Source organism: Rhinatrema bivittatum, chromosome 2 (genome assembly GCF_901001135.1).
Source record: "Rhinatrema bivittatum chromosome 2, aRhiBiv1.1, whole genome shotgun sequence".
NCBI lineage: Eukaryota > Metazoa > Chordata > Amphibia > Gymnophiona > Rhinatrematidae > Rhinatrema > Rhinatrema bivittatum.
Genome location: NC_042616.1, coordinates 201,684,409 through 201,700,581, shown reverse-complemented (window position 1 = coordinate 201,700,581; position 16,173 = coordinate 201,684,409). Strand labels below are relative to the sequence as shown.

Below are 16,173 nucleotides of genomic sequence, written 5' to 3'. Positions count from 1 at the left end.
GTGTCTGGACAATGTTGCATATAGGAACTGCCTTCCTCCCTGAGACCTCCACCTAGATCCCAGCTCTTATTCCCCAGTCTCTGGTTACACCCTTTGAGTCCCACCTGCACTGCAGGATCCCACCCATACAGCATACTTTCCTTAAGGCATTTAAGATGCACCAGGTATCTAGCCGGGTCCTGCACAGGTAAACAGGGAAACACGAGGGGCCCTGCCTCACAGTTTGCAAGTAGATTTTTAAATAATACACTAAGCACAGTATTGTCATAAACAAATTGGAAATAAGAAAAATGCAGGGCATTACAATTCAGTGAACAAGTATAACTGCACATGTACCTAAATATATTGTACAAAAACCTTTAAAACTACATGTCCCTTTTTCAGATGTCAGATCCAGAGACATTCACATCTATAGATGGGTCCTACATTGTCTCAATAACTCATGTACAGTATTTTTGGATAACACACATTCTAGAAGCTATTACAGCCTGCCAAGAACACAATTAACCTAAGAGACAAATCTGCTGTATGCAAACAACACTAACTCCCAGGACTCAAACAGCAACAACCCTACTCAGGAAAGAGCAGCATTACAAATGCAGGGCACTAATGATACAGGCCCTAGGAGATCAATGCACCTACTGAAAACAGAACAAGCAAGACTGCTATAGACCCCTATCTCCTGTTCCGACATCTATACTTGATGCCAACCCCCATTCTGGCTGCCACCAAGCCTTCGCACACCCTTTAGTATGCCACCGCAAGCAACCATGATAAGTAGAAGATGTCATGTCATCATGCACATCACCGCTGCTGACTCATCCTCTGTCTGCACTTCTGGGATCTTGCTGAAACTATGCTTTCTGCACAGAAATGTACATTCGAGTCAATGAGTGTCAGTCTATGGAAAATATCTCTAATGTGAGAGATGACAGCTGGCAAAATCCATCAGGGAGTAGATACGAGAGCTGGAGGAGAAGGTGGCAAGGCTGAGAAGCATCCAGGAAGATGAAAGTTTTATTGACAGATTAAACAGGGGAGACTTCAGTCTACATAATGACAAGAAAGTTGGAGAGAATGACAGAAGAAGCAGAGGAAAAGGAAGACAGTGTATCCCAATTACATGAAATCTTGAAGAAACCTATTCGAGCGATAGAAAGCACAGCTCCCCTGTGTCTCATTCAATTTAGTTACAGTACTGATATGCAATCCAGGGATCACTGGAAGAAGACATGTAGGAGACAGAAGAGGGAAGCTGAGCATGCTGGAGGTCACAACAAAGAGGAGGAGAAGGATGGTTTTAGGACACTTTTTTTTACGTGGTGACTTGTTGAAGACTCCGTCTGCAGATCAGATATGATGTCTAGAGAAGTGTGTGCTGCATGCCAGGAATATGAGAAATAACAGAGAGCTTGCTAAGCTCATCAGGCCCTCTGACTACTACTCCATGCTCTTCATCCATGTAGGCACCAATGCTCCTGCAAGGTATAAACCTAAAAGGAAATGGACTAAATGGGCGAAAGAAGCAGAAGCCCAGGTGATATTCTCTTTTTTTCCTTCCAGTTAAGGGTAAAGGCTTGGCTTAGAACAAACTCATCTCAGAGATGAATATTCTTCACCTACCCCTAATGATGTTAACACTAGGATTAAAAATGTTAAGAGCGTAGAAAATCCATCTCTTGCCAATCTGATTAGTACTGCCTGCATTCCACTGGGATAAGGCCAAAAGGCCAGTGCCTAATCCTTAGATCTTATATAGTTATATTTTAATAGTTTTAGGCTCAAATTTAATCAGGGCAAATATAGGGCAGAAGAATCTCCAGCTCCTCTAGTTGAAATACTGTCTATATCCCACAAGTGAATACATTTTATAGGTGTCCATCTGGTGTATAAGGAAGATATGAACAATAGCTAACAATTTGTTAGTTCTGCTCCCGCTTCTATAAAAAGAAAAGGGAGTCAGTGACCTTCTGAATCAGAATATCATAAGGGAAATTCTCTTTTCTCTAGACAATCAAGGACAGATAAAATATTTAGAAACCCAGTAAGCGGCAAGATATGTATAGGCCATCGTGATTAAACATATGGAATGCATAGACATAGAAAAGCTCACCAAAGTCCTACTTGAGTAATCTAAACACCCTAAGATGAGAGGGGTTAACATGCAAGGATCAGTTTGGAGCTTTGAAGTTCAAACTGGTTTTCATTTTTCCTAATTAGGACAAGATTTCATAAGCAAACCACTGTACTATGTGCGTAAGGGGCTGGTTATTTGTTTCTCATTTCCTTGGGTGCATTTTTAACAGATTCTATTTGTTTGGCCGGGAGAGCTGAGGAATCAGCAATGCATGTCAGAAAGCAGCTTACCAGCAGTCATATACAGGGGCCTATGGGGAAATGTGCTTAGTGAATAGGTCCATGGTAAGCTGTTTTACTTGTCCTAGGTGTATGGGAAACCAGTTTACAGTATATAATTCTCATATCTAGGCATAAAGCACACAAATTCAGATTTGATACTGGGCCTTTGGTTTAACCACAATACTGTAACTGCAGTGGAATGAAGGTATTGCTCTTTTCAAAAAGAAAGACATGATCATAGTATTCACTTCAGGGTCTACATTTACTAAATCGCATTAAAATCACACATTTTCTACTCATATTAATGCAGGTTGTTTTATACTGTATTTACTTAAAGGTGTTAAGTCCTCAGTAAATAATGCTTTAAAGCAGTTTAACTACAGCTGGTGATGGGTGTATGTCGCCAGTGGTGGGCATGCAACGATGTTTCTGACTCCAGTAATCCATCAGCATTATTGTCCGCAATAATACCAGCCTGACACCCCCTACACCACCTTTTCCTAAAGGGGCCCCCCATAGCCCAAACGCTTTGAGGGGACCTATGAGCCCCCCACCCCCAGGTCTCCTACCTACCCTTTCTGAACTAGTGAAAGGGACAGGTGGGGGGATGGGGGAAATCCCACCAGCTGCTGCTGCTCCACTCACTCCAAAGACTCCAGCTGACCTCACATATGCAGCCAGGATCATTTGATGGAGTAAGCACTGAGGATCACTTCTACCTGCAACCTGCCCCTTTCACTACCAAGGGAAGGTTAGGCATGAGAGCCAGGGGGAGGGGTGGACCTGGGGCTTGGAGCACCCCTGGAAGCTCTCAGGTGTGAAGGGGGACATCAGGACTCAGAGCCCCTTCACAACCCTAGGCAGGGTCTTCCTTCTGGGGGGGGAGGGAGGGGGGACTGGACTCTTCCTCAAAAGAGGGAAGCAACTGCGTTCACACCAGGGGGTGGTTGTGCTCTTGCCAGAGAGGTGGGGATTGTGCTCATGTTAGGGTGTGAAGAGTCACTCTGGGTCATGGACATTGCTTACTGGACAGTGGAAGCAGGACAGGGTTGAGGCATCAGCAGGTGGGTTAGTCTGCCAATGCTCCAAAAATATTAACTACACCTGGATAACCACAAATCCCATGGCTTAATGCGATTTGCAATAATCTGTTTTCTTATTAATGAGCTGCTTTGCATAGATTTGCTTGTGACTCAGCCCATTATAATCTTTTTGCAGCATAGCTTTTTTATGTTAATAACACCAATGTATGTGTTAGCACGACACATGTTAGACACCAACACTGGTATTTAACATGCGTTTAGTAAATAGGCCACTAAGGCTTGCCAACTCCAGTTGTACCTATTTTTTTAGGTTCCATCACTTAATAGAATCACTTTTAGCACTTGATTTAATGAATGTCATTTATTATGAGGAAATGAGCCTTCCCGATTAAAAATTAAGCACTGATGTGTGAACATGGGTCAGATTTTTCATATTCATACAAAGTTCAAACACTTTAAAAACACCAAATAATACTGAAAATTCACCTGTAATTCTGCAAATCTTATTTTTAAATGGATGAGAGAGTTTATTTTTAATAGGTTTATATGGTTTGTGTGCCTGCATATACATTAGAATCAATTAGTATCATTCAGTTTTTAAAATAAAAACTAAAAGAGGTTCATATTCAAAAGCTAGTTAGACGGGTAACTAAAAAATTAGCTATCAAGATGGCAAATTTGGAATATTTAGCCATTTATTGAGCTAAATTATAGCTGGGTAATTAGTTATCTGGTTACAATTTAGCTGGATAAAAAAGGGGCATTCCAGGGGGGGTTGAGTTATCCTGTTAGTATTACCGAATATCAGGTATATCTGACTATGTTAGCCAGATAACTTTAGGTCTGCTGCAGATCTGTCCTAAAATTATACGGCCTTCTGTGGCTGGATAACTTTCTGCTTACGTGGATATCTTTAAAAGATATCTGGGTAAGTAGTGCTGACTGTCTCAAAATAAAAAAAAATAGACATTAATGGGCCCGAGGCTTGAAAATATGTCTTCCCTAATATTAAATGTAAATTGTTTTGTCTGGGCCAGCACTCCAAACATTACCGGGCCCCTTTCCGTTCCCCTCCCCCATTGTCACATAAAAATGTTCAATGTCGAACCCCCCTGCAATTTCATCCCGAAGGCTCAAACAAATTTGGATCCTTCCTCCCTCACCCCCTGCATCCCCATTCCATCCCTCCGATGCCCAAAAGTCATCCCTGCTGGGAGCGAGCATCTTCTCTTACCCACTCCCAGCGGCTGCCGCTCAGCCTCTGCTAGGCTATTCACTGCGGTATTAGAAGATATTGACCATTAGATGAGAGGTTAAAGATCTTGTGTTTCATTGTCAGCATTCTAAATATGACAAGACCCTGAAATTGGGTCCACATCTCTTAGTAAAGATTGAAGGAGACTTTGGATATTGGAGCCCTAGGATTGAACTATGGAAAAAATGGGAAGAGGAAAGTGTTATGGGTGCAGTACCAGTAATTTGCCACCAGATGGCAAAAATCAATGGTAATTGAATAGGTTGCATATGGCTTAATGGGAATGTTCTGGATGGAGTTGTTAACTAGTTTTGGTTCCTTTAAGATGTAGTAAGCATATTCTCTAGGGGAATGGTTCAAGAGGGAATATATTCTTGATTCTGAGGAGGTTCTGGAGTGATAAGATTAGGGGTGGGAAGGAGCTGCCAGACAGGGCTGGTAGGCCTGGAGGACTCCCTCCTGAATTTGGAGTGGGCCCTGCAGGGGTTTCCCCCTCCAGGAGAAATCCCCGAGCTTAAAGTGTGATCCTTTTCATGAAGGATTACCTCGGGAACCCGGACTGGATATTCCCGCAAGAGAAAGGACCGGGAGAATGTGGCCCCTTTTCCTGAAGGAAAGTAGAGGAAGGAGAAGGAGAGGTTCATAATCAGGAGTGTGTGAAGGATGCTGGGAAAGTCCCTGAACACTGCCGGGAAACAGAAGTACTTGATCAGGGAAAAGGTAATACAGTGGCCCGTGTGAGAGAGTTGGTCTTATTCTATGTGCAGAGGTGGTAGAGTGAGGCGTGTGAAATATCCTACTGAAGGATGGGGTGGGATATAGGTGTATTGTATTTGAGGAGTTATTAGATATGGGAAAAACATATCTCTAAGTGTGTTTGGAAGAATGTGGTAAAGTGATGGGAAGTAATTAGAAAACGTTTTTAAAGTTTACTACAACCTTTTGCTAATTTTGTTTGGAGTTTGGTAACATTTTGTTGTGGTTGGGAAGCCTTTGAACTCTGATTAGTTCAGCTACATTGGGAATACTCTATGAAATCTTTATAAATAGTTGCTGTGTTGTTACCCCACAATTAAAAGTTTAAAGGTTTAATTTGAAGTATGCTTGGTGTGGCGTTTGATTAGGGGGCAACGTGACTGCAGCCACCACCAAATAGAAGAGAGGCACGGGGTTCCCAGAAGGGAATCCTGATTGGGGGAGGGGGCCTCCATGCCCAGCTCAAGATAAAATAACACCCTGTCTGCCTGCAGTCTGGGTCCACTACACAGTCTGCTTGACCCATGCTGCTGAACCCTAAAAACGTTAGAGACTGGCGCTAGGCTCCTACTGGTGTCAGAGATTCTCAACATTTCATGTGTCCTATTAGAGGGATTACATTAACTTTCTTGGCAATTTTCATAAAGGAAGCAGTTTAACCCTAAAATTCCAGTAAGTTCTATTGCAGTTGCGATGCCTGTGAAGGATAATTTTGTAAAAATGTTGATAATATACGTGGCAGAACAGTTTTCAAAGTGAAATTATGTGTATGCGTTCTCTTTGAAAATTATGGAATATAATGTGTAAAAGTTTCACGCACACAAAGTTACACCTGTTCTTTGCAGGGCATAATTTGTGTGTGTGAATTTAGATGCCTAGGGCTCAATTTAAAAAAAAACAAACAAAAAAATAGATAAGTATGTTAACAGGATAAGACTTATCCGGTTAACTTAGAAGGGATATTCAACAGCACGGCTATGATGCTAAATATCCCCAAAGTCACTGGTTAGCTGAACAACTCTTATCTGGCTAACTTTAGACCTGTTGGGGGTCAATATCCAAATCCATTTAGATGGAAAACTTCTCAGTCATCCGTTTAAATGGCTAATTTTGAATATTCCCCTTTCTTATCTGGCTAAAAATTAGACAGATAAGTCTGTGTCCGGCTAAGAATTAGCTGAATAAGAAAGGGGAGTGCTGGAGGCATTTTGGGGAGGTGCAGGGTTACACATGTAACCGGCTAGCTCCAATATTATGAGTTAGCTGGATAAGTTATCTTCCTAAATGTAGACATGCCCGAAAGCAGGTCTAAAGTTATCCAGGAACATATTAAAAAATATATAGCCAGTTAAGAGGAGTAGTAAGACTTACATAAAAATACAAATTACACTGGCCTACTGGCCCTAATATCCCCCACCCGATATTAGGCTCCATAAGGGCTACGCTAGAAGCCTACGCTGGAGGCACAGCTGCTAAAAGACTGCAGAAGCCCCGGCCCGGTCATGGTAGGCCACCACTGCAATCTGGGCTGAAAAATAAAGCACCAAAAGGGTAACAGGAGGGTGGGAGAGTATGAGTTTGGGTTCGTGGAAGGAGGAGGGGAGGTTGGTATCCCCTGGAAACCCAAAAAGTAATAGACTTAGTTTTTGGGTACATGCCAGGTTCTTATGGCCTGGTTTGGCCACTGTTGGAAACAGGATGCTGGGCTTGATGGACCCTTGGTCTGACCCAGCATGGCAATTTCTTATGTTCTTATGGATATTATAAATATTGTGATCATTTGATAGCACATGAAAGGTGGGAAGAGTGGTTGGGGAAAAGGATGAAATGGGGTCGTCTGTGGCAAATAGCTTTTCTGAACAAAAGGAAGGAGGGTTGTGTATCTCTGTGTCTGTGTGTGTGTGTGTGTGTGTGTGTGTGTGTGTGTGTGTCGGGAAAGGGGTGCTGCGGCAGGCTTGGCTCAGCAGAGCACAGCATTGGATCTTGGGTGGGGGACTTTATGGCCAGTAGGCCAACGTTCTTTGTTTTTTGGGGTTTTTTAAGTCTTACTACTCCTCTTTACCTTTTTGAATGTGGCCGGTTAAGGCTAAAGTTATCTGGCGAATTATAGCCAGATAACTTTAATACCAGTTATATTCAAAATCTGCCTGGTTAGGTTGAAAGTTATTCGGCTACAGTTAGCTGGATAACATTAATCAGGGATATTCAGTGGAAAACTTATCCATTCAACATCTTACTGAATATGCCCCCTGTTATTAAGCAGGTCTACCTTATCCAGTTAACTTAACTGGATAAGTCTGAATATTATCACTTATCTGGCTAAGTTAACCGGATAAGTAATTCCTCCCTGAAATGTCCATTTCCCACCCATCACTTATCTTGTATTTATTTTGATCTGGGGAGGCCGCTAAACGTGGCCAGATATTCAGCCACCGCCACTTAGTTATCTGGCTAAGTGACACTGAATATCAACTTCATACTTTTTAAAATCTAAAGTATGCATGTAAACTGAAACTCCACCCCAGCTCTCCCTGTGGAATGCCTCCTTTTTGTGCTCATAAAATTCTGGGTTACACATGTGCACAAACTCCAGGCAATTATATAGCAAGCTATTTACTCACATAAACCTGTGTTTTATGCACACAAAGGGCTTTGACAATTCACCCCATAATGTACTTTAGATTCTGCTTTGAATTAAACAGTCAAAAAATGGAATTAAATTCATATCATTATTATTTCATAGTTGATAGCAACTATTGAAATAATTTGTAATTGTATTTAAAAATCCTTTCAAATAAAGCCCTCTCCATACGAGTTTAAACTATCCAGTTCCTCGCTAAATTCCTCAGGGTTTAGTAGTATATTGTTCAAATAAACCTGAAAGCTGTTGAACATAGACTACAAAAATAAATACATATTTCCCAGTCTTATTTGCCAACCATAAATGCACACTCTCTGTTGCTTTCACTGTTATTCACTTTTTCACTATGGTATTTCGGTAAAGATTTGATTTTGGTGCTCACTTTGTTCATCTGGATCTGCTGCTGGTACTGTTTCTGCTTCTCCAAGAACTGCTGGTGCTGCTGCTGAATAACCAGCTGGGCCAATGTGCTCTGAGGCAGCGGGGCGGACTGCGTTCGATTCAGGGGCCTGTGGCGCGGCAACTTGTGAGCTACTCTTCCTCCAGGGGAGATTCTCTCTTTTGCTACCAGTGGAGACTGAGGATGGAGAGGCACCCCACCTGCAAAACAATGACACCAACACCCTCAGAACATTCAGAAACATCTAAAAAATGTGAGGGATCAGCATACTGACAAGCAGGGATAAAAAAACTTTAGAATCAATGCTTAGATTCAGAATTTGTGGACAGTGCATATCAACCCTGTTATTTATTGTTTATGATTTCAATGCATACTATAGAACTGGACATTTTATCTTACAAGCAACTGTTGTTCTGTCCCACACCACCCTCCGTCATGGGCTGTGTATAGCTGTGGAGTGTCTGATCAATGGCTACTCCTTCCTGAAGACTTGTGCTGAAATCTTAGCTCCTCAATGGCATCACTATCTAGTAGGGATGTGAATCGTTTTTGAACGATTAAAATTATCGTCAGATAATTTTGAAATCGTCCAAAATCGTTAGAGTGCAAGATACAATACAAATGCCCACGATTTATCGTCAGGGGCATTTGTATTGTATCGTTAAACAGGGGGCGGGAAAACCGGCACACCAAAAAAACCCTAACACCCACCCCGAACCTTTAAAACAAACCCCCACCCTCCCGAACCCCCCCCCAAAATGTTTTAAATGACCTGGGGTCCCGGCGCGATGATCCCGGCGCGATGTCCCGCTCTCTGGCCACGGCTGCTGTGAAGAGAAATGGCGCCGGTGGCCCTTTGCCCTTATCATGTGACAGGGCAAAGGTAGCGCCGGCGCCATTTTGATTCCTAGCTCCCGACGTCACGCATCCAGGAGATCGCTCCCGGACCCCCGCTGGACCCCCAGGGACTTTTGGCCAGCTTGGGGGGGCCTCCTGACCCCCACAAGACTTGCCAAAAGTCCAGCGGGGGTCCGGGAACGACCTCTTGCACTTGAGCCATACGGCCGGCGCCATTTTGCAATACGGCTCAAGTGCAAGAGGTCGTTCCCGGACCACCGCTGGACTTTTGGCAAGTCTTGTGGGGGTCAGGAGGCCCCCCCAAGCTGGCCAAAAGTCCCTGGGGGTCCAGCGGGGGTCCGGGAGCGATCTCCTGGACGCGTGACGTTGGGAGCTAGGAATCAAAATGGCGCCAGCGCTACCTTTGCCCTGTCACATGATAAGGGCAAAGGGCCACCGGCGCCATTTCTCTTCACAGCAGCCGTGGCTAGAGAGCGGGACATCGCGCCGGGATCATTGCGCCGGGACCCCAGGTCATTTAAAACATTTTGGCGGGGGTTCGGGAGGGTGGGGGTTTGTTTTAAAGGTTCGGGGTGGGTGTTAGGGGTTTTTTTTGTTGTGGCCAGAGAGTGGGACATCGCGCCGGGATCGCACCGGGACCCTCCCACTGGACCCCAGGTCATTTAAAACATTTTGGGGGGGTTCGGGGGGGTGGGGGTTTGTTTTAAAGGTTCGGGTGGGTGTTAGGGGTTTTTTTTGTTGTGGCCAGAGAGTGGGACATCGCGTCGGGATCGCGCCGGGACCCTCCCACTGGACCCCAGGTCATTTAAAACATTTGGGGGGGGTTCGGGGGGGTGGGGGTTTGTTTTAAAGGTTCGGGTGGGTGTTAGGGTTTTTTTGGTGTGGCTAGAGAGCGGGACATCGTGCCGGGACCCTCCCACTGGACCCCAGGTCATTTAAAACATTTTGGGGGGGTTCTGGAGGGTGGAGGTTTGTTTTAAAGGTTCGGGGTGGGTGTTAGGGTTTTTTTGGTGTGCCGGTTTTCCCGCCCTCCCCCGATTTACGATTTTTAACGATTTCAAAACAAAACAAAACACGACGATCTGATTTCCCTCCCCCCCCAGCCAAAATCGATCGTTAAGACGATCGATCACATGATTCACACCTCTACTATCTAGAACATCCCTGCCTCAGTTTTTAAGATCATCCCCAATTAAAAACATAGGATTATAAAAGCTCAAGATCAAGAAGATATTAGTCTTTAAGGTGGCCATTTTGAAAACACTGCAGGCAGGTACAAAGTGCATGGGTAAAATTTTACACGGGTTCTGAAAGGGAAAGTATCAGCATACTTGCACTATGGAATTCCCAAAGCAAAAAGTACCCAGAGAGATTTGCAAATGCATTTCTGCAGATATGTTTTGTGGCCAAAGCACATATAGTTATGAAAATGCAAAAGTATGTGTGCTATTTTTCCTTCCTGTCCTAACACCAGTTTGGGAACTCCTCCACAAAAGTGTGGATAAAAATGGGTACCTTTTCTACCTTTAATTGCATACAGGATGGGCAGTTTTCATATAGCCTTTTTATCTGGACAAATAGCCATTTACCTGTGTAAATGGCTAAAAGTAGAAGAAGGTACCCAATTTTAACCACATGTTTTTTCATATTTATAAAATTGGATAATATAGACTGTTGTGGGAGTTAGAACAAGAAGTCTGCTCTCAAGCCCTAATGCGGCTTGAGAGCAGACATGCCAAAAGCTAGCGGGATGGTATGAGAGTCACTTACTCATGAGCACATTTATGAATCGGTACCATTTATGTCTATTGGAGAAATTTTAATAACCTAACGTACTTAGATATATTTATTATTGAGCTCGTTGGTTTACGAATAACGATTGAGTCAGTTGATATTATAGGCAGATACCCATGCCAGAAGTGATATTTAAAAGTGAAGATTCAGAAGACCTGAAACAAATCTCAGTAAACCTGGAAATTGCAATAGAGCAAACTGACAAGCTAAAGAGTAGCAAATTACCAGTACAGATGGTATATATCCCAGGATGCTGCAAGAACTGAAAAATTAAATTGTAAACATATATTAGTAATCTATAAAATATCATTAAAATCAGCTACGGTACCTGAAAATAGGAGGGAGGCCATTGTAATCCCTGTTTTTAAAAAGTGTTCTGAATATGATCTAGGAAAATACAGTCTGGTGAACCTCACGTCTATGCCAGGAAAAATGGTTGAAACTATTATAAAGAACAAAATTACTGAGCATAAAGTCATAATTTAATGAGTCAAAGCCAACATCGATTTAGCCAAGAAATGTATTGCCTTACCAATCTGCTATATTTTTTTGAAGGTGTGAATAAATGTGGATAAAGGTGAGCCAGTTGATATAATGTATCTGAATTTTCAGAAAGCATTTGGCAAAACACTTCATGAAAATCTCTCGAGGAAATTAAAAAGGCATGGGATAGAAGACAATGTGGACTGAGAACTGGTTAGAAGATAGAAAACAGAGAGTAAGGCTAAATAGTCAATTTTCATAATGAAGAAAGGTGAATAATGGAGTATACCAGGGTTCTGTACTGGGAACAATGCTTTTTAACATATTTATACATGACCTAGAAATGGGAACAATGAGTAAGGTGATCAAATTTGCTGATGATACAAAATTATTCAAAGCTGTTAAATCATAAGAGAATTTTGAGAAATTATAAGAGGACTTTGCAAAACTGAGAGACTAGGCATGCCAATGGTAAATTAAATTTAATGTGGACAAGTACAAAAATGCACTTAGGGAAGGACTCCAAGGCAGCAATACACCACTAGTAGGGATGTGAATCGTTTTTTGACGATTTAAAATATCGTCTGATATTTTTTAAATCGTCAAAAATCGTTAAAGAGTGCAATACAATATAAATTTTCCCAATTTATCGTGAAAAATCGTTAATCGGGTTTGTGTCCACTAACGGGAGTTATTTGGGGGGAGGGCGGGAAAACCAGCACACCAAAACAACCCCTAAACCCACCCCGACCCTTTAACACTAATCCCTTACCTTCCCCCACCCTCCCAAACCCCCCCAAAATGTTTTAAAATCACCTGGGGATCCAGTGGAAGCCCCGGGACCAATCACCCACTCTTGGGCCGTTGGCTGCCACTAATAAAAATGGCACCGATGGCCCGATAAAAAAAAAACCCACCCCGACCCTTTAAAACTGACCCCTTAGCCTCCCCCACCCTCCCGACCCCCCCCCCCCAAAACATTTTAAAATTACCTGGTGGTCCAGTGGGGGCGCCGGGAGCGATCTCCCGCTCTCGGTCTGTCAGCTGCCACTAATAAAAATGGCGCCGATGGCCCTTTGCCCTTACCTTACCATGTGGCTGGCGCCATCTTTAAAGATGGCGCCGGCCATCCAGTGCTCCTACCATGTGGCAGGGGCCGGCCAATGGCACGGATACCCTGTCACATGGTAAAGGCAAAGGGCCATCGGCGCCATTTTTATTAGCACAGCCGACAGTCCGAGAGTGGGAGATCACTCCCCGCACCCCCACTGGACCACCAGGTAATTTTAAAACATTTTGGGGGGTTGGGAGGGTGGGGGAGGCTAAGGGGTCAGTTTTAAAGGGTCAGGGTGGGTTTTTTGTTTATCGGATTGGGCGCAGCCGATAAACAAAAAACCAATCGGGCCGGACAATAAAAATTATAAGATTTGAATCGGAACCGGAACCGAACCGATTCCGGTTACGATTCACATCTCTAACCACTAGCTTGTCACACAGCAGGATGCCACCAGCTCCATCCAGCCATGCCCCTCCTTAGGAGTGTGCGCCCGATCTCTCCTTATTTAAAGGGCCTGTGGTCCTCTTTGATGACCTCACAGCTAAGCCCTGTAAAGGGCTCACTTGCTCCTTTCCTCATTGCCTCAGCAACAGATCCACCTACTCCTGAGAAGTGCATGTTGCTTCCAGCATTCCTGCTTTCATCCAGTTTGTCTTCTTTTCTTCATCCAGCTTATCTTCAGTTCTTCATTCAACTTGTCTTCAGCCTTCATCCAGATGTCTCCGGTATGCTTCTGTCTTCATCTCCATTCATGTTCCCACTTATTCTTCTTCTTGCCTGTCTATCCTGCCCATCCATCTCTCTACTCCTCCCTCGGACAGACACCTGGTGTTAATCTTGGCCTGACCTCAGATGCGACTGACTACTGCCTGCTTCTGACCATTGCTTGGACCTCAGATATGCTTGATTGCCTGCCTCTAACCATTGCCTGGACATCCGTTATGCCTGATTGTCACTTGTCTATGACCCAGCTTACAACAGAGCTCTCCTGTCATCTGCAGAGACCCCCTGCCCCCACCTAAGTCCTACCAACCCCAGAACCCAAAGGCTGAACCCGAGGGGAATGAGGGCTGGTATAATGAAAGTTCTGATCGGTCTCTGCATCGCCTGGGTCTGCATGTGATGGTGGGAACCTACAGGGCTCCTTCCTGCAAGTAGAGCCAATCCTACCTCAGCCCAAAGATCCATAAAGACAAAAGTTGCTGAGACCATGGACACAGTGGACTTGACTTTGCTGCAGACCTTTCCCTGCATAGCCTGCAGGCTGCAAGATCAACAAGATGCCTTGGAACACTTGGCCGCTGTCATGGAATGGCTCTCTACTCACCTGGATGCACTGACCACTCTGCCGGTGCTACCTCTACCCATTCCAGCACCTCCACTTCCTACAGCACCCATTGACCAGTTCCTCAGCTGCCAGCTCCACCCTGGTATGCAGTGGATCCCAAACAGTGTCAGGGATTCCTGAACCAGTGCAGAATGCATTTCAAATTACAGGCTCTGCTATTCCCCAATGACCATTCAAAAACAACGTATATCCTCTCCCTGCTTGACAGAACAGCACTGATATGGGCGTCTCCCCTCCTGGAGCGAGGGGATCCCATCTTACTGGACCTACAGCAATTCATGGATCAGTTATGCATAGTCTTCAAGGAGCCAAGTCCTGCAGCTGCAATGGCATCCAAGCTGTTCCATATCTGCCAAGGCTCCTGAACACTAGCTAAATATGTGGTGGAATTCCAAATGCTGGCATCTGAACTGAATTGGCATGATGACAGTCTAGTCACAATATTACTAGAAGGCCTCTCAGGGAAGATAAAAGAAGAGCTCACTGCCCAAGATCTTCCCACCTCTCTTGAGGCCCTTATTACCCTAGCTGGCAAAATAGATCGCTACATATAGCAAAGAGCTTGAGAAACCCATCCCACATGTAGAACTGTCTTGTTGGTGCCTTGATTCCAACATCCACTCTCTACCCTGGCTGCCACAACCTCAACCTCTCCACCTCCAGAAGATCCAATGCAATTTGTCATTGCCACTTGGCTCCAGAAGAGATGCTTCTGTGACAAGTGCTAAACTTACATCAGTCAGAGAAAGAACTGTCTCGTTAGCTGGCCCGAAACTATGAAACACTCTACCCATCGTGGTACGACTCCAGAAAAACCTAAAATTGTTTAAAAAGGCTCTGAAAACATGGCTTTTTAATCAAGCATATGGAACAGATACTAGCCAGTAATTACCATTTTATGTTTGTATTTTACTTGAGTTTAGTTCATTTTATTTCTTATTAAGTAATTTAATATTAAGAATTTTATGTTACTTGATTTTATCAAGTATGTTTATTGATAGTTTAAATTTATTATTGTATTTTTTACTTAAATTATGTCTTTTTGGATTTTTTAATGAAGATGTAAACCATTGTGAAGGTCAACACTAAACATCGGTATATAAAACTGATTAAATAAAAATAAATAAATAAAAAATAACCTGGCTGTTGTTAAAGCTCTGTTGTTAAAGCTGGGAATTAGCAATCTGTTATCAGAGCTCTGTTGTTAAAGCTGAGAGACAGTAATCTGTTATTAACGGAGTTGCTGGATATAGCAATCTGTTTTTATTTAGAATAATTGTGGGTGGATCCTTGGACCAGTGGCAGGTGACCATGCCCTCGGGGGAGCTCCCGAGAGGGACCACTGCTCAGGCTTGGTGTAGAAGACACACACTAGTTCTTTTATTAGACAATATATTAAACCACCAGAGGTGGCAGTAGTGAGCTGGAAGCACCCGGCTGGGCTGTAGTCCCTCAGGTACTGGAACAGCGATCCTAAGGTGGCTGAGCTGTAGAGAAACTAAGAGAGTAGGCAAGACAGGCAGAGTTCAGGAACAAGTCTTTTGAGGCAGCCCAGGAGTTGGTATACATTAGTCCCTCGAGGAGCGAGTACCTGGTTCCAGGGAAAGCTCTGAGAGACAGATAGAAACTCACTGATATTATAAGCAACAAAGACTTCTTAGTAAGCAGTATATTAAACCACCAAAGGTGGCAGTAGTGTGATGGAAGCACCCGGCTGGGCTGTAGTCCCTCAGATATTGGAACAGCGATCCCAAGGTGGCTGAGCTGTAGAGAAACTAAGAAAGTGAGTAGATAGGATATGCAGAGTTCTGGAACAAGTCCTTGATGATAACACTCACACCATAGTTTCTTGAGGCAGCCCAGGAGTTAATGCAGTAGGCCCTCGAGGAGCGAGTACCTGGTCCCAGGGAAAGCTCTGAGAGATAGATGGAAACTCACTAATGTTGTAAGCAGAGATTACTTCTTAGCAGAAGCTGGTCCAGGACGTGGGTCCTCGAGGAGCGAGTACCGGTTCTGGACTGTGACCTGAAAAGAAAAAGAGAGAGCGAGGCCCCCGAGGAGCAGGTACCTCTAGTGAAGTTCGAGGAGGCAGAGTAGCTAGGTTTGTGGAGAGCGAATCCCATCCGCAGCGACCTGGAGGAAGCGAACCCTTGCTAACTCGTCTTGTTAGCGAAAACTAA

At 43.9% G+C, this 16,173-nt stretch overlaps 1 protein-coding gene across 3 annotated transcripts in view; it reads right to left on the bottom strand.

Annotated features, from left to right (window-relative positions):
• HDAC9 (histone deacetylase 9) overlaps positions 1 to 16,173 on the bottom strand; it is a 993,428-nt gene that overhangs the window by 32,265 nt on the left and 944,990 nt on the right. For all 3 annotated transcript variants that reach the window (XM_029589041.1, XM_029589039.1, XM_029589040.1), the window contains exon 12: positions 8,436 to 8,653. In XM_029589041.1, coding sequence (XP_029444901.1) covers positions 8,436 to 8,653 — 218 coding nt within the window. The remainder of the gene's footprint in view (positions 1 to 8,435; positions 8,654 to 16,173) is intronic.